We start from the raw sequence: 27,672 nt of genomic DNA on the forward strand, positions 1-27,672 counted from the left end.
TCTCCCATACAGCGCCCATCTCTGGCTGTTGTTACACGTGACATGGGCCTTTCCCTTGGATGCTGAGCGTTATTATGTACCTTTGTCCTTCTCCCATTTCAACCCAAAAGCAACAGGCTCTTCATTTCACCTGCGTAGGGCATGGATTGTCTTCTCCTGGTTGCGCATCTTCTCCAGTGAAAAAAAAAATGAAACCAAAAAAAACCCCTGGGCTAAAAGGAGAATTTCCTCTAATTGTATTTTTCTCTCTGCAGTCATCAACAGAGCCAATGCAGGACGACGCTCTCCTTTTAGGAAGGCATCTTTATGAGCTGGTGACACAAATGTTTCTGAACCACCAGACTGGTGAACTACCAGCTGGGTTACACTACAATCATTTTCTATCATTTGACTGTAGGTTTTTTTCCCGGGGCAAAGTTATGATTTCACGGAGAGTTTTGACTGCATATGTTTCTTTTCCATTACTGGCTGCTCAAGAAGGAGAGAAATAGTCCTTGAATGTAAGATATAATCCCTGCACCATATTGCCTAGAGCATTTCTGCTATGGCTCCTCTGCCTTCCAGTATATTATGATTCCTGTCAACGAGCAGCGCACGATGGAAACTAAAGCAAAAAAATATGGGCAACACATGTGCACGTCTGATTAATCGGACGTTTTATGGTAAACAAAGCAACTTGAGGGCCCTGTTCTCTTTGTTACTGTAATAAATCTGCGCTTTTACTGTTTTATGATGTCAAACATCTAAGCGCTTTTCCTTTGGTTGCAAACAGAACATAAATTAGCTTGGGTAAATTCTGCAGACGCTGATGTTACCTCTCAAATCCTGGCGCTATTAACTTCCCAGAAAGTCTAAGGGCTTCCCACTTTGTGTGAGCAACGCTAATTAGCGTACGCAGCCCATAACGAACAGGCATCTCGATTCGAAAGATAAAACGCCATCCTGCAACCTCAGTCCCTGCAGTGACTCTGGAGGCTGAAATAGGGGAGAGCCCAGCACCGAGCTTTCTGGCTTGCTACATCTCAGCAAGCTGTGAGCAGCCTGACACGACGCCCACTGAAGTCGGTGATAACCAAGCTGGCTTTATAGATGTTACATGAAGAACTCATCACGTCCCTGGGTAAGTTACTGCACTGGTTAATTAACCTCACTTAAAAATGCACACTTCTTCTGTAAATGTGCCTGGCTTTCTGCCGCCTGAATGAGCCACCTGCTCTGAGAAATCCCTCCCCCAAGTAGACCCCGATCAAATCCTCTCTCAACCTGCTCCAGGAGAAACAACATAGATCGAGCATTTTATGTCTCTCGCTGTCAGGCAGGTTTTCAGGATTGTGAATCCTGTGATGACTCTTTTTTTGGAACGCCTTCTGTCATCCTAATCTCTTTTTTCACCAGGGCACATCCAAATGCAGTCTCCCTGGTGCTTCAGGCCCAGGGGACGCCCCCTCCTGCTCCCTGTGCACCCAGGAATCACGCCCTCCGTCTTGGCTAGCATTGCACTAGGGCCACGTATTCCAGTTGTGCACTACGGCGTATTCCAGGGACGGCCGCATCTTCCAAGGGTTAAGAGCAGCATAGCTGGACAACAGCATCGGTGTTTCTATTGCAGTGGCTGTTATGCTTCTGAACAGGGTCTCCGTGAGAAACAGCACATCACTAGCCCAAAGGTTTTGCTTCTCTGAGGTAGGGATGAAGTACAGGCCATAACAACAGTCCATTGCTTTCAACAGGAATCAGTAATGGATTTAGGATCAGGCACTTAAAGGAAACAGGCCACTGGACCTGGACACCCAAACCCCCAGCTGCAGGCAGCTGCAGGGGTGCCAGATTCTGCATGGAAAAGCATACTCATCTGGTCTGGGTGGCAAGGATCACTCCCTGGATGGCTGGCTCCGTAGCAGAGAGCAGCGGGGAAGGGCCCAGGCTTGGCCACAGCTGTGAACCGATGAAGCAGCTTCTTCTGCAGGTACCTGGCTGGGGAGGAAAAGCACAGCAGAAATTTGTAGCCAGGACAGCAAACCGCAGGGGTACAAGGAACCCACCCTGCCCTGCTGCATTAACCATGCCCCTGCAGGACCCTGTGCTGCCGCGGTGTTAAACCCTCACCGTGCCCTGCCCCAGCCAGATCGTCTCCCATGTCCCGGAGCCGGTGGCACAGCCCTGCCCTGCTGCCTCCCTTCTGTTCCCAGCTGGAGTCTCCCCCGCTTGACCCACTGCCTCCCTCGTCCCATTCCTGCAGGTGCCAAGCAGGGCAGCTGGCCTTACCCCAAGCCCATGTAGCAGCAGCACTGAAAGGGAGCCAAAGCTTCCCAGTAGATGCCAGCAGCTGCTTCGGTCCCTCGTGCCCTGGAGCTCATGCCATGGTGAGCCTGGAAATCCTCACAAGCCCCAGGGAAAAGGCAGCACCGCAGTCCTAGTCAAGGAAAGCCTGCAAGGATCTGAGCCCAGGTCTGTGCTGGCTGAAACCCATCCAACCTGCTCCTGTTCCTCTGTCAGAAAAGCCTCTCTACCCTCCCATCTCTGGCTACACATGCAAGAGCATCTGGGGTGCGGCGCGGGAAAGGGAGCGAGCGGCAAGCCGCCACGGCCGGACTCAGCACTGCAGCATCTCCACCTCTTGACCTAGCAGCTGAGGGCACAACAGAAAAGATCCTGGTCTATTCTCCCTTGAGACTCTTACCAATAACGTAGTCCTGGCAGACACTGGGAGAACAACCGTTGTCAGAATAAAGATGCTGAGCTTAAACAACGACAGAGACCAGAATAAAAATCCTATGACTTTGGTTCCACCAGTTTCATTGCATCTCTGTCCAGAGACTTGAATTGATCCAGAACATCTCAGATTTCATATCAACCTACCTGTTCTACATGCTAAAATTTTATGAAGCTTTTTAAGTAGTAACCATCTACGAGTATAACTCAATTTAATCTTTAGGCCCTCAGATTTCCTTAACTTGTGATTTTTGCAGACATTTTGCAGTTCATACTGTAAAACTTATTTTACAACTCACTGTCTCTTGTAATAACTTAATTTCTCTCTGGGGGAGAGAGGAGGATTCCTGCTGGAATTTTATGCCAGTTTTAATTCCAAATTCCAGGACAATGTGTAATATTTGCATTTCTTTTCAAACGTGTACGATGCAGGAGCAATGCCAGCCAATTCTTTTAAAAGTAAATTAGGGAATTTTTACCACCCAATTAAACTCTCTTGAACTGCAAAGTTTATAACAGAAAATGCCATTTATAGAACAGCATCAGCGAGAGCATGAGGAACATATTCAGCAGCCCAGATAAGTGTTTTTGGATCTGATGCTGGACCCAGGTCAAGGCAGGCTCCAGGCACATAATGCATTCGGGGTGGAAATTGAAGAATGCACGACATCCCAAATTACAAGCCAGAGCACCCAAAAGCACACTGAAAACCAGGGTCATTCTTGTGTATTTTTACAAGTCTTTGCGGATATAGTGGTTCAAAGAACTTGGCTTTTTTTTTAAAGGATGCTGAAGCTGGGTCATCAGGACAAAAACCTTGTAAAAAGCATTGGGTTCCCTGCTAGCATTTGTGCAACAAATGCTGCTTGCCCGTGACTCTATCCTACAGGTTTCCAATTAAGAGAAACTCCAGTGTCATTTTGGACAAAGCAAAACTGGGGGCCAAAGCAGCCGTCCCATGTTGAGAGCCCCACCCAGCTTTCTATGGACACACGGCGACGGTGCGAGAGCAAAGAATGCCACCATGGTCCCAAATGGGAGGCCTCTGGATGTCTGCTATCAGCCTAGAGATCTGCCCAAACCAGTATGCTCCACAGCTCATCTGTCTGGGAGATGGGCTTCCCGTACTGAATCTACTACCTAAGCCATGACCCTGACCGTCAGATTTACTGGCGTAGCTGGGCGCTGTTTACCCAAGGGACAGGTTTTCCAGCTTCTATGGTGTGTTAAGGAAATAAGTTGAAGAAATACTCTGAGTTTTAAAATTGCATTGGAGATGCAGGGAATTCCTCAGGAAAAACCATGCTATTTAAGTTTATAAGAATGTAACAAAACATTAAAATATCATAACTCTAGAACTGAACTGAGCCCAGAAATTTTGGCAGATGTTTCCAACATCAACCCTCATTCTACCCAATTCTACGAGGGGAGAAAGGCAACGTGGCGTTTCTATTGTTCACTCACCCATGAAATTTTGTGGATCAAAGGGACTGGGCCTTCGCTGGGTTTGCTTCTTGGCAAACTGTTTGGGGTCCACCTAAGAGAGCTCAGAGTCCTACAGAAGTTGCTCCACCATCATCATTCGTTATCATGCTGGAAGTCACAAAGGGAAGTACTTGGGGCTACAAGGCCACCAATATGCCAACAACCTGACTTACCTCCATGTCTTTTTCTTCTTCACCCCATTCCACTCCTAGTGGCTGATAAGTAACAAGGGATCAGGATGAAAGTAAACGAAATAAAAAGTGGCACAAAGAGAAAGGAGCTTCACTCCAAGGTCCATTTTACCCAGTCACCTGTCTCTGACTGCGATTTGTGATGGTTAGTGAACGATATTTAGAGGTTTGTTTTTAGGAATGAGCTCATAGGTAAAGTAGATATTGCATTAGAACAATGGTCCAGGGGAATGGCAAGGGTTAAACAGTTTTTAAAAGCCCGTTTGTGCCCAGGTTTCACGGTCTCAGCCTTCAAGGCAGACGCTGTGTCTAAGGCCCAGGGACAAACAGGCTGGGAAATTTGCAGTGTTCCCTGAAAATCCACAACATGAAATAGGCTTGCTGCATGGGCTAGGTCAGTGAACAGCTGCAGAGCCCCTGGGATTTCTTTGAAGTCCAGGGCATGCCCAAATTAAGACACAGGTAAATGACCAGATTAAGATATATGCATGTGACAGGTTTATTGGAACAAAGGAATATGCTGACAGAAGAGAACGTGGACAGTACAGAAACCACAGAGAAGCCAATCAATGGTACCCAGCAATGAAGAGTTATCAGAGGAGGAAGAATACAAAAAGCAGGATTTCAGAGATGCAAAGGGTCCCCAAGGGGGGGGAGGGGGGATCCCAAGGCCACCATGGAGAGAGGGGGCACACCACCAGCCCATCTCACCCACCCCCACTGGGGGGGGCTGGGCCTCAATCTCCAGGCTGCTGACATCGGACATTGAAGAAATGAGGAAAAAACCATAAGGTAAAGTTCATGTACTGGCCACATGTACCTTGCCTCTGTGACAAGCCTTACGACTGATAGATACAGAATTGGGGGGGAGGGTATTTTGTTTGCCTTCCTTCTTTATTCTTATATTCTATCACTGTGAAGCAATAAAATTTGCCCATTATCGAATAGAGAGTCTGTGGTCAGCCTGAGGGTTTGGGTCCACCCAGAACAAGGTATCTGAGTCATAAATCCAGCGCCAACAGTTAGGACTAGTAGTTTCAAAGGAAGGTGTAATAATCTCACAGAAACATTTGTGGGATAATCTGCTCCACAGGGGTTGGAGATTGGTTCTGGTCCCCAGGTCTGAGATGCAATGATAAAACTGGAAGGCAAAATTAGTCAGCCACCCTAGACAGTATGTAGTTATTGAGGACCCCATCCCATTTTAACTCTGGTTAAACCGTTGGTCCCAGTAACATCACGTGAGAACAAGTTGCACTGTTTAATCATGTCAAGGGAAACATTTTTTTCTGGCTTCTCATTAAATAAGACCTGCACATAAAACATCAGGGACCCATTTGACAAGAACACATATGAGATCAGCTGGATTTGTGCAACTTTATTTGAACAAAAACCAGCGCTGATATTTTTAATAAAGTCTACATTACACTAAATGCATGTACATTTGTAAGATGCTCAACTAGCTTGTCAGGAAGGTGCTGAATACTATGTACAGAGTTTAATTTAAAAAATTTCACATTTTACATAAGATTTGATTGACAGTCCTATGCTTCAATGGTACAACTGGTAACCAAGTGGGGAGGGAAAAAAAAAGTCAGTCAGTCACCAGAAATCTCAGCTGCAAAACTGTATAAATGCACTATTTTTAAGAAGGAAGTGGTTTCATGGTGTCATTCCTTTATTTGTTTTAAATCAAATCTGGATACAGTATTTTTTCAAAAGCGATTAGAATGAACATTTTCAAGAAGAATCTGACTGGTGTGTTTTCCACTGCTGCTGTTTCCTCCCATAAAAACCTGTATCTTATGCTATACAGACGGCTGCTCAGCTTTTACATCTTAAAATAATTACACAGTATGCTTTCTCAATACATGGTAAAAAAATATCAAACAGCAAGGGAGATATGTTCAAAAGACACTTTGAAATTCTTCAGTCCACTTTCACAACACTGTAAATCTTACTAACAAACCAGAAGCAGGCAAAAAATCCAATAGTCCCTGGAATAAGAAGAGAGTTAAAATGGTTAGTTTACCTTTCAACATGCTCTCGGAGCAAATCTAATAACAAGCAGTTCCCAGCAGGGCAGCAGATCCTATTATAATCCAGTTCTCTATCTCCATCTATAAAAGTGCGCTCTTTAAAATTTAACAATGCGCATTCATCCTGGGCTGCTAAATCATCAGCTTCAAAGTCAATAAAGATTTTTAGGACTTCTATGATGTACAGATAAACAAATGAATGGGACAATCACACCATTCCATAATTAGCAGTCACGTACACGAGTGCTCTGAACTAATGGTCAGTTAATGCCCTAACATTTTACCCACACAAACCATATCTATCTGCAATTATTCACTGCTTGTTAAGTCACGTGCTACTGCAAGGCTAAGCTTTTCCTGGCTCTGCTACTGACTGAATTCACCTCCGACTCTCACCCTCTCACTCCATCTTACTATTTAGGCTATGTTCTCCGGAGAGGAACTGTCTTACAGCATCTGTGACCCCTCCGGCAGTGGTTCTCAGCCTTTTTTGTTCCAGGACCCATTTGTAAACAGCAATGGCCAGTCCCAACCCAGTGCCCCTCACTCCTGACCTGCTGCCCCCCCCCACCCTCAGGCCCCAGCTGCCCAATTTGTGGGGTGGGAGGTGGGTGTGTGGGGCAGCTCCTTGCAGGCTGGACCTCTGCCAGCCTGCAAGGGCAGACCCACGGTTTCCCATGCATTTCTCCTTTAAAGGAGAATCCACTTTTTTAAAAGATCATTGATCCATTTTTAAAGTTTGTTCACGACCCTTTCATATATGTTCTTTTGGGTTGCAACACATGGGTTGAGAAACACTACCCTCAGGTACGACAGTGGATCTCGGATAGGGCTTCTAGGCACTACACAATACAAACACTGTATTTTTAGAGTGGGACAATGGGGTAGTAGGAATGACAGTCCAACTATGCAGAGTTAACCCTGCTGTACATATACACGCGTACGCACACACTCTACGCAAGGGTTGTATGCCTCAGTGAAATCCCAGTCACATGGATCCCATCTCAGTTGTTCTTCCCCTCCACTCAGATTAACCTGGAAGTGAAGGTCCTGAGGCAGGAGTGACCACAGTGCATGGCAGGAAGGTAGAGAGAAAGAAGCAGGAGACAAAAGAAGAAACTGGCTGTTGGTTTTGAGACAACTGGAAACAGCATGAGGCTCCTTGTAAGTTAGCGGGGGAGAGTCGGGGGGGGGGGGGGGGGTGAAAGAGTCACATTCAGTGTGCCCCAAACCCCCCTCCCATTTATCCAATGCTTGGGCCACTGGAAGAAAGCAAGTGGGTTTGGAATACAATACTGGTGTCTGCATGAAGCAGGTCTCTCCATCTTCCAAGCAGAAACAGGTAACAGCTAGGCATTGGCTAGCAGCTGTGGAAGAAAGGCTGGCTGGTTTAAAACCTCTGTGCTTCTACTCGCTTCTCAGACAGGCTTGAGAGCAGTAAAGATAGCAGGCATGAAAGGATGAGCAGAACACAGCAGTCTGCAAAGAGGCTGCATGTTCTGTAACAGCGCAGCAAGCGATGACGACGAGGACGTCAGCATATGTCCCAAATTCACCAGTATTTAGCCGCAGGCTTCACGCTGATTTATGTGGAAGTCAGACAACTAAGACAAGTTAGGGCTAAGCGCATCAAAACCATGCTGAGTGTGTTACTGTAAGAGTCCCATCAACACGACAACCCTCCTGGTCCATTCCACTCCATTAGAAGCTTTCTACTTCTCTAATTTTCCTTATGTTTCTACGAGGCACAGTCAGTACCAACTCTGTCATCCTTCTGTTCGTTTTCACCACCAGAAGATGCAGACAGTGGAAGGGAGTGCCAGGCTCCGGATTAAACATCTGCCTTGCATACATTCGCTGACCACAATTACACGAGTGATAAGCGACAAACCCTTCCTTGGAAGCTGCTTATTGTCTGCACGCTAGTTCTTACGTGCCACATCTTTCTGGTTAAGGGCGTTTCTGACAGCCTACTATTATGTGCCGCAGATTACCCTTTTCCTCCGAGTTTGCAGCTATCATCCGCAGAAACAGTAGGAGATGGCAAATTTATCGCAATTGATAGAAGATCATACACCAGCCAAAGATGGAATTTAATTCCTTCGTGGACTCGACATCACTAAGTCTTTTACAGCTTATAGCCAATTCTCTCACTCCTTCCTACTGTGTCCAATACTTCTCCATCACCACTGCTACTCGCCTAGCCTCGCTCGCGCTCAGTTGTTTGTTCCTTTTATGGTGCGGCTCAGCATCTGCCTTCTAGTTATTTTTATAACGTAACGTGCTTTGAGCCTTCTCTTATGTCTCTTAAAAACCTGTGATGTGCTATGTTTCTCCTGAATGTTTAACAGATGCAGTTTCTTGAATTTCTAGTACAGGAAAGCTGGCTGATTTATTATTTAAAGGAAAAAATAGTAGTATTTTAGCCAGGAAGATGAGATTCACAATGCACAGTTCTCAGAGCAAGACCATGCAAGTGCAAGCATGTCTGAATTTAACACAGGGAGACAGTCTACGCACAGCCCCTTCCCTTTGCCACACTAGCTGTCCTGTACATGCCACTTTCCTCAAAGCCCCTCATTTAAAACACAAAATCGCCTATCCCGCACCTCTCAAACAAGTGTTTAATCTGCAACCGGATTTTTCAAATCACTTGCATCATCTGTCCCAAAAACTCTGCTCCAAGTCAGACAACTCTGGGGGAGATCTTGTCAATTCTGTTACTGATCGAAGCAGTTGAAAGGTGGATGTCCAGCACCTACTAGTCACCCTGCCCTTTGAGACATCCAGATACCGTTCTTCAACAGGAAAGTTATGGGTTCTTTATGCCAGGCAAAATCTAAATTATTTCCTGCACTGGCAGTCCGCCACTATCCTGGCCCCGTTCTGTAGCCAGAGGTCTGTCAGTGTTTTTACGTGCATTGCAATTTTCTCTCAACACCCCACCCCAAATTTCTCAAGGATTTAGAACTCCCTAGAGCAGCATTGCTCAACCTTTCCGGTACGAGGGCCCATGGGTGGGATGTAGCCAGTCCAAGTGCTGCATCTGGCGTGCTGGGGCCATGTCATCCAGTCCATGGAGTATCCTAGAGGTCTGAATATTTAGCAACGGGGGAGCGATGACACCTTTAATTGCCACAGGGCATCCAGAGCCATAGCAATTAACATTCCCACTGTTCCTCACTGCCTAGTTTCTGGAGCCCCTCAGGAGCCAGCATTGGCCTTTTCAGGTGCTGGTTTTCATTTGACCGCGGCCTGAAATACATGCCTGCATGGCAGCAGTTTCAATTCTGATCCTGCCTCGCTTGCCCTCCTTTGTTGCTTTATTTACTATCACTCCAATGGTTATCTGAACCAAGCTTGCTATAGAGGATGCCCTTTCCTGCAGAGAGGACCATCAATTAGAGTCCTGTGCGAGCCTAGCATCAATTATAGAAAATTTTCTACACAATGCCCAATTTGAAGAATATGCCAATGTTTACAAAAAGCCAAAAGAGCAAGGCTACTTGTTCAAAAGTAGTCTCATTTCGTTACAATTCAAGGACCTGGCTAGGAAAGAAAAAAAACACCAGCTTTTCAAAAAACATGGTCAAAAGTAGACCAGAATTTTCTGAACGTCTTTAAGGGCTCTGCCAGTTCATCGCTGGCTCATTAGCTATCAGAGAGCAATGAGACTTTAATCGGGTAGAAGAAATGAACAACCCGCAAATAATTTTTACCGTCAGCAAGTTCTAAGAATCACTAGAGATGGTACTCAATCAACTTTCAGGAAATACTAATCTAAAATTGGAGGATAATATTTTTGGAATAATTTTCTGCTAGTGTCCTGCTGTCTCTTCCATATCTATTTTTTCTATAGGGTTATAAACTTTGATACATACCTTTATTTTACAATGGGAGGCAGCGATCCCAACCCTGACACTGATCATACCTTCCCCCTCCCTCTGCCTCCAGGGCTTCTAGGTGGCCCAATTCGTTCCAAAAAATCAACTGTTAACCTAAAAAGAACCAAGCCCTGTCCCTGTGAGTAGCTGCACACCTGCAGAAACATAACTAGGCTTTAGAAGAACATGCATTGGCTTCCTTTGGTAGCATATGATCCTCCCTTTCCTAAAAAAAGCTCTTACCGCTCATCCATAGAAATGGAAGTATCCATTCACTGTAGCCGATTACATATCTTCTTTCATTCTCTACAGAGATGTAGATATAAAGCCTGGTTTTGGGGTAGCTATTTCAAATTCATAAAGCCGGTAGGGAAGATGTTACTGAATGTCTACTGTAACTTTTCTACACCCAGAAGAAAAAATGACCAACACATCATTTGTTTTATTACAACCAGATGGACATTTTAACTGTGTCTTGATATTTTGTTCCCCAATCTTATGTTGTCAGATACACTAAGCGGTGATGTATAAACTGTTGCCAAGAGATGGTCTTATACACAGAAAGACGACCACAAACCAACATTTAACGGACTCAAGTGAAGCTACTGGTAAGCTCTTTTAAATCCAGAATTAAAAACAGAATTACTGCACAGAGGAATACCGAAATACTTTAAGGAGACTCTCCTGTTCTACTCAGCTCTTCCAGCTTTATTGTTTAATGAAGAAAAAAGAATTCAAAACACGAACAGACTGGAAGAAAGCAAATAGAAAAGTGCACTCTGCACTTGGCTGATACATCTTATGTACCTTAAAAGCTCTTTGTATCATACTGGTTTCAATCACTGCACAGTGGTGGGTGCTTCAGAATCTCAGATTCCGAACACAATCTACTCAGAAGATCAAAACTCAATTTTGAAAATGGCATTAACTCACAAGTGAAAATGATGTTCAAAAATAGAGGTCACTGTAAAGCAACATGCTTTGACTAAATTCAACAATTTTTTTTTTTCTGGTCTCCAAGCATAAAATGTGTATAATCATACAACTATCCCCAATTCAACTTTAAAGGTGTATACTTACACCTTTTTAACACATATTTCTTGCAATCTGTATATTAAAATAAAATACTCGCTCCAAATTTATACAATAATTGTTAGATTTCACCGGTGTGATTGTAGGCAGCCATTATTTCACAAAGGCATTCGAGACTTATTTATGCATTACAGTCTCTTTTGTGGTGTCCACAATACCACCCATTGCCAAGTATAAGCTGCTAATGATGCTATTTATATTAGACATCAGCAACTGAGAAAGAAACATTTAAGAACACAGGAAAACAAAACATTTATTTTGCCAACTTAACAGAACGAATCAAGGTTCATTCCTGCAAACATTCAGGCACAAGTAAAGCTCCTCGTGTCTATTAAAGTCTCATCGATTCAATGAGAATGTGGCCCAATTCTTCCCACATTCGAAAGCATGGGAAGAATTGGGCCAAAGCTGGTGCTATTAAGGAAAGCTTCAGGCACAAAACTGAACTCAATTTTGCTTGAATCATCTAGGTGCAATAGTTTACTATTCAGCCAAGCACAGATTCTCAAGATAAAACTGAAAACAGCATTTGAGTTTATTAAGGAGTTTGATTATACCCTGCATGGCTAGTTCATAGAAAAGCACAAGAGATTGGTGTAGGTGGCTGAGCCTGTCTCGGGGCAGGGAGATGGGATAACTTCTCAATATCCCTTGCAGCTATGTCCTAGGATCCTGTGAAATTGCTTTAGAAAACAGTGAATTTGGAAACCGGTTGTTTCAGAAGTTCACAACTGCATAGTGATTTCCTTTGTTAACCGGCACAGTGCAGCAGAACCCCTATTAACAGAGTTATACTATTACAATTAATGTGAAGACAACAGAAGTACACTTTATTATTGTGCTTTTTTGGGCCTCACCAGCCTTCACATCAAGGACTCCAGGATCAGCACATCTGAAGCTTTTAATACCATTTCAGCAGCTGCCTCGACAATTTCAATTACCACTTTATGTATGAAAGGGATATTTTTAATTCCACCAATTTCCATCTAGTAGTCAGTGAAATTGAAATTGGCAGTGTAGCAACTAACCTATGCTAAAACCCAGACACAGATTAACATATTTCTTTAGTTAAAAAGTAATTAAAGCATTTTTAACTATAGATTTATTTTTTTTCCAGTAAATTGGAGGGGACATCTGGAGCTGGACTAATAACCTGGCATGCTGGACTAATGTCTTTGGACATGTGCCAGGTTCTGTGCTTGCTTTCTAATAACATCAAATCAGAAGAAATAAAATCCTTCCTTGCCTACCATTTTTACAAGACTCAAGACTGCCTAATAGTCAATTGACAGCCTTTTTCTGGAGCAGAAAAACTTTGGTAAAGTCCAACTAATGAGAAGGGAACTAGCACTATAGCAAAATACGTGCCAGCTAAATGCCAGTACTTTAAATATAATGTACACAGTGTTCACTTGTCTCAGAAACAAAGGCAGAAAGAGAAGACAGAAGTGTGGTGCAAGACCCCTGTACGAGGGGGTAAATGTTCTCCTTCCCTGTGCAGCACCCTGCATCTGCCCCCAGTACTCCAGTGGTGCCTGTGGCTGCTCCTCTGGGGATTGCTGTCACCACCACCTTCTCCCACCCTTCCCCACCCACAGGCAGCCCCTGGACCACCCCCACCCCATTCTCCTAGCAGCACACTGCTGCAAGCAGCAGATGCACAGACCAAGCTGCACTTTGCAGTCTACCCCTTCCATGCTCCTGGGGCCAGCAGCAGCAGCAGGGGATGCCCCCCCAGACCCTCCCTCCATGGTACAGACCAGGGGTCAGGAGGTGAAAGACAGTGGAAAGAGCAGGGCACAGCATGGTGAAGTCCTCTCACTGCCACTCTTGATCACGTCTTAAGCAGTAACCCAGCCACACGTTCATGGTAAGACAGGGAATAAGCCACACAGTTATTACAAAAAAACATGCAATAACTTTGTGGCTGGTCCCCATTGCACTTTAAAATTGAACACAAGGCTAACAGATTGGCTCCCAGCCTGCTGAGTCTTGTAGGGCTCCTGTGCATTCCCACAGCCGGAAGCAGCAGTCAGTTGATCAGCGCTCACAGAGCCCTTCAAGAGCCCTTCACGATCCTGGACTCCCTCTGCTCCAGTAATAGGGTGTGATTGGCCTCTGGTGCCCCTTTCAACCCATCTCTAGTGCTGCTACTGCATGAGTCACAGATGAACTTTGTAAAAGCAGCACTAAGTTAATAAAAGATCATAGGGCAGGCAACCCTGGCCATTTACAAAGCACAAAGCGTGTCAACAAACAGGTTCATTTTCCAGATGGTATAATTTGAGGGATGACATGACAAAGAGCCAGGGGCTCAGGAACATTAGAGCAATCAGTTAGTGGATACCCAGTCTGCACTAGTGATTTCACAGGACAGGTTTTGAGGTTTGGCTGCATTTAGCAACGGTATCTTACCCAGTTAATACCCAGTTTCTTGTCAGCTCCTATTACCATCTTATTTTCCCCAATAAGAATAAATGTTCCCATTTTTTCACCAACTGCCCAATCATTTTTTCCCCACTTTTCTTTCAGTTTCCTCAGGGACAAAGTTACTTTACTCAAGTTCTAATTGCAAACCCAATGATGACAGCCGATACAAATATAGCAGAAAAGGCTGATTCTCTCCAAGAGCAGTGGAAATCACCCTTTTAAGTAGCATCCCAGCCTGAGGTACTTCCTTCATTCTATAAGCTATTTTAAAAAGCTCACATCAATTTGATTGAGGGGGGAGATTTAGATCTTTTGCTGAAGTAAGGCAGAAAACCAGACATAAAAACAGCCAGCTAGCAGATTCTAGCAGGCACCCAAGCAAATGATGATTCTGGCCACCTCTCTGCGGTACTAATGGCTTTTCAGTGAACAAGAACAATGTCTTCCCAAACTCTAGCTTCTGCATGGGATCAGGGAAAGGGGAAAGAAAGGCTAGTGCGTTGACTGTGTCCTTGTTTAGAACAAGTTAGAGAGTTTTTGTTGTACAAACCACTTCTTTCACATACCATGCTTCAAGCATACTATATATTGAGAACCACAGAGAAAAGTACTTTCTCCTGGGCTCTACAATGAAGTCTTGCCTGCACCTATGCAGCAGCAAAATACTGAAGGCATCCTTCCACCATCTATGTTAACACCTATCCTGGGAATCCCATTTGGCTCGTTTCAATAGGTTTAAAATTAGAGATGTCCAACACTTCCAAAAACTTCTCAGTGTAATGGGCATTTCATTCAGCAAATTCTAGAGCTCACTTTGCTTTGCCTTAGTTGTCCAGCCCTAGATTTGCTTTTTACAAATAATTCAACTCTAATGGGTACTGAGTTCCAACTAGTCACTCTTAATACAAGTGCACTAGTATAGGAACATCTGGACACCATGTACACATTAAGCATATTTAAAATACCAGCTCCTGTCCCTGTATATTGCACATTAAGTCTTTAGCTTAAAAACATTTATGTTTAATAATTATACAAAGCACTTGGAGTGCTTCATATCCTTAAACTTTTTTTTTTTTAAAACAAATACTTACGACTGTAAGGCACAAATTTATAAGCATTAGTCCCACTTTATGGATGAACACACATCCACAGGTTAAATAACTTACAAAAGGCACTCTGCATTTTTAATTCCCAAAACCCCATGATCTTTTCAATAGAGGAAGACTTCTCATTTAAGCCTCCTTTTGTCCCCTTTGATTTACATTTCCAACAGAACAACATTTTGCCAAGGGCATTTTGAAAAATGTAAACACGTTTAGGCAATTGCTCCACTACCTTACAAAAAAACAAGGGAATTTAACAAGTTAGAAAAGAATCATTGAAAATTAAATTGGAAGATCTTTATATCAGAAAAAAAAATGCACCTATATTGTGATGTAACCAATATACTTGGGAGATGGGGGGAGGAGAAAACGTAAACTTAATGAAGGTACAAACTACGAGCAATGCTTTGGAGAAAGCCAACAAGCATTTCACAACTTAATTCAGCTATAATGCTCAGTAAACAGCAACCCAAAAGGTCCGAAACTATTTCATTGAATTTTATTAACAATGTTTCACTTACCTGTGAAAAGGAAAAAAATCAGGACCATGATCATAGTATACCCAAAGTATAAAATGGTGCTAGCATTTCCTGTTATCTGGAGTTTAGAGAAGAAGTAATGAATTGCATAGATAAAAAGATAAACTGCAGTAAAGCTGCTTGTTAAGAATGATCTCCACCACCAATGATAATCCTGGAAGAAATGATAAACCAGTTTAGGGGGAAAAAAATTCCAAGAACAAGAACTACTGCTACATATTATTTCAAAGCAATTCATTATTTGCAACTATATGAAGGCTGAATTTAAATTCAAGGCAGTTATCTAAACCAAAACTTTACCCGGAGCCCTGCTTTATTTAAATTGCTTTTTCCAGTTATTGATTCTCTCTCAAAACAGAATGCTAAAATGTTTAACTTAACCCACCCCCCCAATACAATGTTGAGTTCATAAGCTAAATATTTAACATTTTAAGAGATGGCCTAGCAAGTGAATGCTTTTTGTTTGTTTGTTTTTTTAAGGAAAAGAAAGAATCTTAAATAAATGTACTGGAGACTCAAAATAGTTCTTTTTTTTTAGTTTAGGGTTTATTGGGCGTAGGGGGTTGGATTTTGTGCATTTCGTGTTTGAGCCTTTTTACTAGAAAGCTGAGCTTGTACTTAACACTTATGGAAACGAACTCACTGAAGTGTTGGTATTACCACTATATCAGCCAAATCTCACCCTCAAGCACTTTTCAAGTTGATATGCACATGACATAAGAATACGCCAAAAATGTAGCTACCTCTACAGTGAAAGCGCTTGGTTTTGCTGTGCAGAAATGAAGGTACTATGTGGCTGAGGACCGAGACAGCAAAAAAGCTTCAAACATCTGCAGCCTTTAATGGGTATGCATGAAAGTGGGGATACTTGTGTGCATGTCAGATGCCACAACATTTACCACATCTGGTACTGAAACTGCAGCATAAATTACATTGGCCCAGAGTGATTATCTCTGCAATCTCAACAAGGAACAGTCAAAAAGGAACATTCATTCTTTTCCTGAAATTTTAAATACATGCAGCTGAAAAGGATTTTTTTTTTTTAATATTAATGAAATTAGATCTAAAAAATTTCTGTGGTTAAAGAGAAATTTATGGGAAATTCCCAGAAAAGTACTGAAATATTCCTTGCAGTAAGGAGAGAATTACTAAACACACACACAGGCCAGATGCTAGCACAATGCCCCTGGAAGTTGAGCAGAGAAGTATTATGCTCTACAGCTGCCTTAACCCAAGTTGTTCATGACAAAGAAAAGACACCCCCCACCCCCACTAATCCAGCTGTGATGACCATTCCTATGGGTGGTTTCTGTTGTTACAACATTGTTCCAGGAATTCAAATGAGAGCTTGCACAGGTAGCTACAGATCCAGAGACAACCTGAAAATTGCCTTTTTAACACTGAATATGCATTTTTCATAGAACATAAACCAATGCCATAACCAGGCCAAGTATATAAAAATTGATATCGTATAGCCAAAAAAATCTGTGGGAGCATCTACACATGCATTAATGCACCTTTTCTAATGCACATTAAAATTTAGTACCTCCAATGTCAGGTACTTAATGCTCATTAAGCCATGCTAATGTGTAGTGGCACATTTGCCTGCTTTTTTAGTGACGCTTAATGCGCAGTATGCTATTATATTGCGCATTAACATAACATCATGGCTTTTTACATGACACAGTAAAATAGGCTACTGTGTGTTGTGGAGATGTACCCTACAATGCCAGCAACTTAAAGATGGCCTTGATTAAACACCCAGCCCCTTTTAAACCTCATTAACATTTGCCAGCTAATAATGTACTGATGCTGACAATTGCAGTGTAAAAGTTGTATACAGTCATTTACCTCTGCGCATAGATGGAAATAGCACAGCAAGACCGTAGCCTCAGAACACGTAATCAGAAGAATTATAAATACTAAGAACAGGAAACCAAACATGTAGTACATTTGATGGGACCTAAAACACACACAAAAAAACCCAAATGCATGTAAACTTTCTAGTTATCACTGAGAAAATGCTATTAAACTTCAAAGCAAAACAGGCCCTTATGCTTCACTGGTTCATTCTTCCATCTCCTGTGCTGCTCTGCAGCTTGGCATTTGTCTTCTTTATAAAACTGAAATTAGTCTTCCAGCTGTCTCATATCACCCCACCCCCACATCATCTTCACCCAGTTGCTCTATTCTAAATATCCCCCCAATAATCTTACTTCAACCCAACAGCCATTTGTGAACTCAGAAATTCACACAACCCTCCAAAATGTAAAAAGGTAACCTTGTCTTCATGAGAGATGAGGTAGAAAAGCACCAAAGCAAATTTAGTGACCTTTTACACTTCAGTCACAAACACACCCACACACTCACCCACCCACTACCTGTAAAGAACTAGTGGTAAAAAGTGAATAAATATCCACTACAGTATTCTACTCTATATATATTTAAAAGCTTGAGACTTCAGTCCCATAGAACATTCTTCTAAATGGACAAAATGTCAAAATATGAAAGCATATCTGAATAAACCATATACATGCTTGCTGGGCATCCTAAAGAGAGCAACAACATGATGCATGATTAGCACTGAGCTAGGGTTTCTTTGCTGCAGAGAGTTGTTATTGCCACGACAGACCAGGAAATGTATGAGGCAAGAGGTTATTTTTGTGATCTCTTTTACTAGCCCAACTGTATAGCTGGGAGATATTGCTGGACAAGCTTTCAGGCACAAAGCACCCTTCTTCAGGTCTCAGAAAGCCCTTGCCTCAGACACCATTCTAGGCTTGCATGTGCATATCTGACCAAACTGTGGGTGTTAAACATGTTTCTGCATTTTGTTACAAACCTGTGAAATCCAAAGTCTTGAGTGGATTTGAAAAGAGTTAAAACAGCAGGATTTGCTAACCAGGCAAGGCCACCAGGGTGCTGCAGCCATGTCGGGGAGCCATCCCACAGCTGCATCTATAGCAGGAAAAGTTTAAGCATTAAGACTGTCTAGGACACGTCATGCTTTACTGCTGCTGCTTTGGTCTCCTAACTCCAAACTAAAGGCAGCTATACATAAGAGTTTTGCCATAAAAATATTCTGTTAGAAGAGGCAAGAAGAGTGTTTTTAAATGCCCATATATAACATGCTGTGCCTCTGGAGAAAAAGTGACAGAAAGATCATAGGTCCTAGGTGTTTATCAGTTTTCCGAAACCCTGATTTTGAGTCATCTGCGTGCTCACTGTACACATCTTTTTTTGTTTGTCCCCAAGTTTGAGTTGACAGTCCAGGCGGTCTAAAACAAAAATAAAACTTACCAAATGCTGTTTAGAATGAAAAAAAGTTGAATAAAGATGCAACCAAATGGCAAGATGCCCCCCATGATGATCCCAGGCAGCGGCTTTGTGAAAAAGGACTGCTCCGGGATTTGCCGTGGAATCTGGTTTGTGCGAACTGGGTGTTCAATAGGCTTTGAGAGAAATTAACACAAAGAAAAAAGGAAAAACACCTTATTACTATATTATTGATTACTCCCCTCACGTTATTTCTTAACTGAGTGTCATTTAAATATTTTTTCATAAGCGTTCGTATGCATCTCATATTAACAAAGAATGGGTCTTTCCCACTAATCTTGTAATGCAGATGATGGATGAAAACACTGAGCCAAGCCACAGCTATTAAAATTACAAGGCAACTGTAGAAAATAGGGAATTCTAGCTATTTTACCTCACTGCTGACTTGGCACAATGAAAATGTAGGAAGGGGGAGCTCTTTATGTTATGTCGTTTTTAAAAGCAGAATCACCGATTTTATACTATATTAAATCGAATGACTTCAGCAAAGAAACTGTGCAAGCAGAGCTACAGTGAAGACTGTCAGAAAATTGTTTTTTAAGCCAGGAAAAATAGGCTGCAGGAAAATGTGCAATTGGTTTCAAAATATTCATAAAAAACAACTCTCAAATCAGAAGTTGACAATTCCTTTCAGAATCAACAGCCTTATACATTATAGCCAAATTCCAAGTTTTTTATGCCAACAGCTTCAATATACTATAAATGTTTAACTGTAGAATAGAGCTATTATCTCAAGGAGCAGAACAATATGGATTTCACTCAAAACCTACTTTCTCTTTGAATCCAAAATATGCACCGACAAAGGTTAGCGGGACAGAAATTCCAAACCACATGGCCAGGATAGCAACCAGCGTGCCAAAGGGGATAGCAGCCGATGATCCCTTCACCCAGAGAATGAGATTCATAATGAAGAAATCGGCAAAGACAATTCTGGAAAGGAAATTCGAAATACAGCATCAAAAACTGAGTAGAACCCTGCTTAGACAAGTTAAAATAAATGAAGAGGAGTTAAAAACATTTATGCAGTTCATGAAACTAGAGCAGTGGTGCTCAACCTACAGCCCACAGAGCAGTATCATAGAATTATACAAAGGTAGGGCTGGAAAGGACCTCCTAAGGTCATCTAGCCCAGCTCCCTGCTTAAGGCAGGTCATCCATGACTAAATCACCCCAGCCAAGTGTCTGTCCAACCTGCTCTTACAAATGTCCAAGGATAGAGATTCCACAGCTTCTCTAGGCAGACTGTCCCAATGCCTGGCCACCCTCAGAGTCAGAAAGTCCCTAAAAATCTCCAACCTACATTTCCTCTGTTGCAGTTCCAACCTTTCCTCATAGTCTTGCTTCCAAGGCTCCTAGTCATTTTTTTGTGCACTGCACTCTCTCCAATCTGTCCTTCTTGAAGCGTGGAGCCCAAAAATAGACACAGAACTCCATGTGAGGCCATATTAGTGCTGAACACAGGAACAGTCACTTCCCTCGACTTGCAAGCGACACTCGTTAATAAAACCCAGTATGCTGTTGCCTTTTTTTTTTTTTTTTGGTGCAACAAGAACACACCCAGCCCACAGATCCATAAATCTGGGGCAGGGGAATGGTGGCAATTAATGCTGCTACTGCTCCCTCACTGCCAAGTTTCAAAACCCGAGGCTCACCAGACCTAAACCCATCTGCGAGAGATCTGTTCCACAGGATCGGAAAGGCTGGGAACCACTGAACTAGCAGGTTACAAGTACCTGCTCTTGTTTTCTTTTCTCTAGCCATGCCATACTGTTCCAGCAGTAATTCATAAGAAGGTGTGGTTTTTGTAAGGAAACAATTACAGGCATTTAGCAACAGGAGCCTTACAACTTTAGGAACTTTCTATAGTAGGATTAATTATTCAAACAAGCTTATCTATATAACCAAATTGAACTAATACAAGAGTCACAAGAGCAAACAGTTTATGTGTTTTAGCAAGCTCTTGTCTCTACAGTCTTTTTGCCTGCAATTACTTGCCTATTCTTGCTAGCAATTTTTAATGCTTAGGTGAATACTTCCTAATCAATGTGTTTCTTGCACCAAATTCATTCAACGATGGCAAAATCCAAGCTTCAGCATATCAAAAATCACTCCTGGCAACAAATACTGGCATATAATCACAGAATGAATCTGGTCGGAAGCAGGCCAATTTTAAAAACAGATTATTGTTACGATCAAGTCATCCTTCAGCAATCAGAAAGGCGATATGTAAAAGTGAACTCAAATTTGCTATTTATAAAGACATCATCTCACTGTACCATTTTAAAAAAGATGCAAAATTTCAGCAGGAACTAAGTTACTAAAATTACAGTGCATTATTTATTCAGTTCAATCAGCAGGGCATCTTACATTTCTTTAAATAACTGTAGAGAGAAAACCCAAGCTAGGCAGATTTTCTTAAGCCCTAACAAGTGGTTTTTTAGACGTCAAACGTCCTCTTACTTGACAGCCTCCTGCATTTTTAGTCTATGCTAGGAAGCAAACAATTTCCTGTACTGCCACCTCAATGGTGTTCTCCCTAGCCTTCAAGAAAATGTGTCATCCTGCCGACCTCCCCAACTGCTTCTGATTTCTGAAAATCGTAAGGAAACATTGACACTAAAATCCGATTTTAAAATCATTGAGAAAAGTAATTAAAAGATTTCAAACAAATCGCATCCTACATGCAAAAAAATGCATTGCTTGGAAACCTGGTATGGGAGCCTGCTTGGATTTTTACTACCCAAGGAACAGGAAGCATATCAGAGAAGACTCAGTCTCCGGAAGCGCCACTGCCAAACACACCGCTCCGGGACTCATTATGGAAAAGTGCCTAAAGCAGAATTGATACTCATCTCATAGAAAGATGCATGGTCCAACATACTGGACAGAAAGTTAAAGAAAGTCACGGACAAATCATTTGCCAGAAGGAGCCTTACCAGCCAAAAAAACATTTGCAAAAAATGAAAGTTTTATTTCACAAATTGCTCCCAGATATTTCCAAGTAAGTATCCTCCAAATGTGTATTAAATCAGATCTAGGGAAATAAGTGTTGTAAAGCATATTTTGAGAGTTGCCCATGTTAGCAGTCCAATTTCAGATTTTTTGCCCTCCGAAGTTAGAAAAAAAAAAAAGTGAAAATATACATTCTCATTAGTCTACTGAGCATACAACTGCCTAGGGCTGTTTATGACATTATGCAAATTTACTGAACTAGCCTAGCATAATCAAGACATCTGTTCTTATTTCACCATTCCCAATCATTTTACTTCCTCTGTGAAACTGAATTTATTCTGGAGTTTAAATTATCAGTGTGATTTTTTTTTCCCCCCACAGATAAGTACTCTCTGCCCTCTCAAGATAATATCTAAATGACAGCAGGGAGACTGAAGCACATTTTGTTTGGGAATAAATTTCCACATAGAAATACTACGGACCAAGTCTTTACAGAACACGTTACATTTTGTCTGATCGAATTCTGGTTTACTAAACCAAAATCATGTTTTATTAATTCTATATTTTTGGCAGAGATGCTTTTGGAAAAGATTTATAATCTTTCCTCAACCTTGGGCAGGGACATGTATGTTGGAAATTTTTCACCTCCTCAAGGCACTAGCTTAAGGAATATTGGACGCTTCCAGAAAATATAGGACACTTCCAGAAAAAATAAAAAGCAAGTCTTGAGGCAATAGGAACAAACTCATCCCCCTTCTTACTACAGCCACACCAGCTACTGAACTCAATATTCCATTACTCAAGATGGAAGAGCAACCAACCTGTTTTCTATGCATCACTATATGGCCAGTAAATAGTGACTGGAGATGTAGAAAAGCACTATATGCTACACCAAACTAAACGCTACCTCCAGGGCATTTTAAAAGTTCCCACCAGTCTAAAAGAATCACCATATGGATCCTAACCAGTGGCATATGGCACTTGCACAAACTATCAACACTAGCAAGGTCTCTGCTAGATTGTGCTGTCTGGGGCACTGCTTTCACATTCACCTGGTTTGGCTTTTTTTCATCAACAAGAACAGCAAGAGGCTCAAAAAAAGATCACTTAGGAAGAAAGGTTAAAGGAAACGAGTGTTCTTAGTCTACAAAAAGAGAAGTCTGTAGGTGGAACACGATAATAGCCTCCCAGCAAGTAAAAGGTCCACATAAAGGAGAGAGTGATTAACTGCTCTCCATGGCCTCTGGGGGAAGAAGCACAAGAAGAGTCATCTCAATTTGAATCTTAAGGAGCTAACTTACTATTCTAGTGATGAAACACAGGACTACCTACGCAGGTTGCAGAATCTCTTTCATTAGCAGTGTTTAAAACAGGTTACACAAAATACCCAGCACAGACGGCCTAAGCATGCTTGATCCTGCCTCAGCGCGGAGGGCTGAACTACAAAATTATTTGAGGCCCCTTCCAGCCCTACATTTCTATGATTCTACAGCTAGCTCTACTTTAGTTGTCTGCCTTAATTTAGTAAGTGGTGTTGAAAAATATCTTGCTAAGCAATATTTTGCAATAGGTCACCTAGAAAAAGCCTGAGGACAAATTCAAAATATTTACTGAACACAAATCGGATAAATTGCCTTAGCTATTTCCTATGCCAAGAGTCCACACTGTATATCATAGCACCTATTTTCCTTCTAGCTCACAATGAACACTGTATCAATAACTACCTCCAGCCAGCAATCTTCTGTGTTAAAGGACAACATTAAATTACCTTTAAAGGTTTCCAGTACAATTTTGCGTGCTATGTTATTTTTAAATAACGATATTTTGAGGTAGAGGCAGTTTCCAGAGGAGATGCTTGTAATATCGATTGTAAGAGCTATGCAAGTAGAGCCCCACATCATTCCCCCTATACCACAGCCTAGTCGCTTTTAGAGAGTACTCAATGTAGCTGCACAAGACGACTTTTGGATAGGATTCCAGTGTCCCTTTTACATGGTCTTTCAGGGGAACATTTTAAATACACTCGGGGGACAAAAGCAAGATAAAGTATTTGCAAGAAAACAGAGGCTGTAGGTACAGTGCAGTCACCATTGTTACTCGAGTGAAATGCAGGGATACACAAGTGACTTAAAACCAGCTCGCTTTAGTACCAATAACAATATAGCTGTGGTAGTGTGGAGCTCAGCAGATGTCGATTTGCCCAGCCAAGAACCAGGCGCTGCAAGGTGCATGTACCTAGAGTTAAAGGCTCAAACCCAACCCCTAAACTTAGTGGAAAATTTATGACCAGCTCCAATGACAGCAGGAGCTCCTACTCATGAGTGCTGACAGAATTGCCTGTCCAGTACGTACCCACAAACATTCAAGATGAACATCCTATAAAACATGAGCATCTAGACTAGTGGTTCTCAACCTTTTTAGACTCAAGGGAGCCCCTTGAGGCAGCCCACTGGAAAAGAGAGGCTTAGGCTAGAAACAGACATTGCCAATGGAGCCATTCAGCTATATGAGGGCATAGGGGGGGAAGTCTCATAAGGATAAATAAAGTACTAACCCAGGGCACAGCAGAGCCGTCAGCAAAACGTTCGTCTTCCACTTTTCACCTCTAAATGCTGAAAAAAATTAAAAACAATTACTAGAATTTCAAACTTAGTACTTCTTAAAAATTGTGCAGCAGGTAACAGGTTTGCCATCTGAAATGTCTGCTCCAGTTGCACATTACGCCTTGTAACTCTGATTTTAAATCACACTGGTGTCAAAGCAAACAAATGTTCATACTTACTCTTGTACATTCGAGCAGACACATAACCAGCTGGAGTGCCAAGTAAGACCCACAGGACAACCGCACAAGTCATCAAAGCTCCCCGGTTGGCAGGAGAAAGAAAACCAAGACAAGCTAGAACTAAAAGGTGGGAAAAGAAACACTAGGTCATTTGTGCCCTGTGTGCTAACCTATACCACAGTGCCCACATTTATCAATTTCATTGGCAAATGTTTAAATAACAACCTTGGCGTACGTGTGAAAATGGACTGATCACTAAAATATGCACCCTACTGCGGCCTAGCTCTAAAGGAAGCGTCTATGAACAAGGAGGACCATCCTGAAAATAAATTCCTGTCAAAGTTTGTTCAACTGTAAGAGTAGGCCCAGAAAGATTCTCCGAAAGGGAGTTCATCAATTCCTTACCCTGATCTCCAGCTGGAAGCTGACTTAAAGAAAAACATCTATGCTACAGATTTCTTATGCTAAACCATACTAGTGGTTTGTGAAATTGTTGTAATTGGAAACAGGTTCCCAGAGCCATCTTATGGATGAAGTGATTTACCAAGACACAAAAGGCATCTTTTTATATTAATTACATGGCATCACATTAGAAATAGAGCAAAGGATAAGCTAAACCAGAACACTGAAGAGTAATTTTCTCCGAGATGCAAGCCGGCCAGGAATATATCAAGTTGGGTTAGACATTTCACATTCTGATCTGCTAACACCATAAAAGCAATAATTTTTTCACTCTGGGTAAAATAAGCATAATGGAATGGTAAGGAAAATTACCATTTTTCACTGATAAAACAACTGAGCTTTAAAAGCAGATGGGGAAAAAACCTGAAGCAATCTTTAAGGGCCTGGATTAGGCCTTGTCACCACACCCACACCCTACTGATTTGTTTTCTATTATACACCCAAGTACCCTACATCGGCTATTCAAAGACAATTCATACCACAAACAGATCACAACAACAAAATGCTAGTGTTTTGAAATGTTGAATACAAAAGGTCTAGCTTGCCCATAAAGCTGACTTTCTGTTTATCCCCAGCTAGTCTGAGCAAGTCCAAATGATTTTCTATACCGAGGGGCTGATTACACCACGCTCCATTGGGAGTCAAAGGCCACAACACTGCCCAATCCTTTTTCAGTAAGGTTTAAAGCTTGAATCAAACTAGAATCAAAAGGCCAAAGACTTACAGTGCACTGCTAGACATGACAGATATATTTAAAAAACATCTAGGGTAAGCACACAAATACACTTTTTATTATAAACCATAAGCAGAACACATAGGTTCTCTTGTGTCTAAACCTCTTTTGCAAGTGAAAAAGTACTGTGGAAGGCCAGTTTCATTCTTTACTATGTTATTTACAGCAGGAAGAGTTCTCTGGCAAATGCCCCCCCCCCCCAAAAAAAAAACAACAAACAAACAAGAAGGAAAGAAAAAGAAATCACAGCAACTGTTTTTACCTAGATGTACTGTCACCTGGCATCAAGATATTCAAAAGGTAACACTTTGCTAGTATATAAACTTTGAACAAATAACTTAATAAGAAAAAGTGTTCATACTCTTCTCATTTTTGTAAGAGTTTACCTTCATACATAAGCCACAGTGTTTCTATAATTTAATGTGCAAGTGAGAAAAGGAAATATAAGAGCTTCTGGCAGGGCACATGTAATGAGACATACTAATCTGGTACAGATTAAAACGTTATGCATGGATCTAGGTATTTATGCCAGGATCATCGAGTAATCCAAGTACTGTCTGTCATTTTACTGGCACATGCATTAGCTCTTATTTCAAGATGACTGCTGGCTGTGGAAACAAATATGCTAGAAGAGTGGTCTGAAAACAGTTTTAATTAAATGCCTTCAAGCTTGCATTTGCCTCCTGCTATCATTCAAACCCTAAAGGATAAATGTGAATAGAGTATTATTTTTATGTAAGGGATTTGTACATCAGTAACTTCATTTCTACCAACTTAGTATCTGAATTTGCTCTTGCAAATACAATTATGGCCAAAATTATAAGGCTTACAATAGCGTTAGTGCAGTGATCTGGCTTACTATTTCAAAAGTGTTGTATTTTTTTCTTTTATTAAAAGAAAAGGTTTTGCCACCAGTATAAGGACAACCAGCTATACCAGAAATCTTCTCTTGTTTCTTATGGTATTACATCAGTAAATTGTAATGGTGCAGTTTTGATAACTTGTTGCTACTTACATAGAGTAATAAAGGTCATAATGAAAATTTGTGTTCCTTGACCCAGGAAGACAGATAACAGCATTCCCTTTCTTGGAGGTCTAAATACATCTCCATGAACCAACTTCCAACCAAATTCCTCTTGGGCATCTTCCTGCATAAAATGAGAACAGACTCTTCAATTATAAAGAATTAATCAGTGAATTCATACAAGATGTGAAACACACTTTTAAAGTTTGATTAACTTTTTGATTGATTCCAAAAACAGACTCATGGTATCCAACAATTCACTCACTGATTTTACAAGCTCCTAATGGCTCACAGAAAGAAAAAAAAAAGAAAGATTTACAATGAAATCCTTATTTTTAGGGGGAGAGAAGCAATGTGATTAACTACAAACCTCATAATGCTAACGTAAACATTCATTTAGTTTAACTTAGATCACTGCATTTCACTTTGGTTTAAAGCATTTAAATATTTATCTCTTTTGCTTACATGTGAAAGCATCTCAATAGTAATCCTAAAGGAACAAGTGCAAGCTTTTTGCTTTACTTTGCAAGTACAGATCTCTGCTCCTTATACTCTGGATATCTTCTTCTCTGCCCAGTCTACATGCTGGCCAAAAACTGAATGGACTTACTTGGTTTCAGAGTTTTAAGAAACATTATCAGGAGGCATGAAGCAGCAGCAAATTCTTAATGAATACAAATATACTTAAACTCCATACAGTCAAGAACTGCTATTTTCCCATGGATCATCCAGCCCAGAAGCAGATATTTCACTGGAGCGTTTAATACCAAAATTAGATACCCAAGGGTATTCGGGGGAGAGGAAGGTAGGGAGAAATAAGGGTGAGAAGGCAGGCAGGCAGAACTGGGTAATTATACAGCAACTTAGCCAGGAACAGGCACCTTTGGAAGCGTTGGTTACTATGTACA

At 41.7% G+C, this 27,672-nt stretch overlaps 1 protein-coding gene across 1 annotated transcript in view; it reads right to left on the minus strand.

Moving 5' to 3' along the window:
- Positions 1 to 5,751: 5,751 nt before the first annotated feature.
- Positions 5,752 to 27,672, minus strand: part of LOC132243214 (transmembrane 9 superfamily member 2-like) — a 39,195-nt gene continuing 17,274 nt past the window's right edge. The window contains exons 10-17 of the mRNA XM_019492768.2: positions 26,756 to 26,888; positions 24,546 to 24,665; positions 24,318 to 24,375; positions 19,582 to 19,741; positions 18,776 to 18,927; positions 17,327 to 17,438; positions 15,458 to 15,629; positions 5,752 to 6,385 (exon numbers count right to left, since the gene is read on the minus strand). Of these exons, the coding sequence (XP_019348313.2) occupies positions 6,318 to 6,385; positions 15,458 to 15,629; positions 17,327 to 17,438; positions 18,776 to 18,927; positions 19,582 to 19,741; positions 24,318 to 24,375; positions 24,546 to 24,665; positions 26,756 to 26,888 (975 nt within the window). The 3' untranslated portion in view covers positions 5,752 to 6,317. The remainder of the gene's footprint in view (positions 6,386 to 15,457; positions 15,630 to 17,326; positions 17,439 to 18,775; positions 18,928 to 19,581; positions 19,742 to 24,317; positions 24,376 to 24,545; positions 24,666 to 26,755; positions 26,889 to 27,672) is intronic.

Source organism: Alligator mississippiensis, chromosome 8 (genome assembly GCF_030867095.1).
Source record: "Alligator mississippiensis isolate rAllMis1 chromosome 8, rAllMis1, whole genome shotgun sequence".
NCBI classification, from domain to species: Eukaryota; Metazoa; Chordata; order Crocodylia; family Alligatoridae; genus Alligator; species Alligator mississippiensis.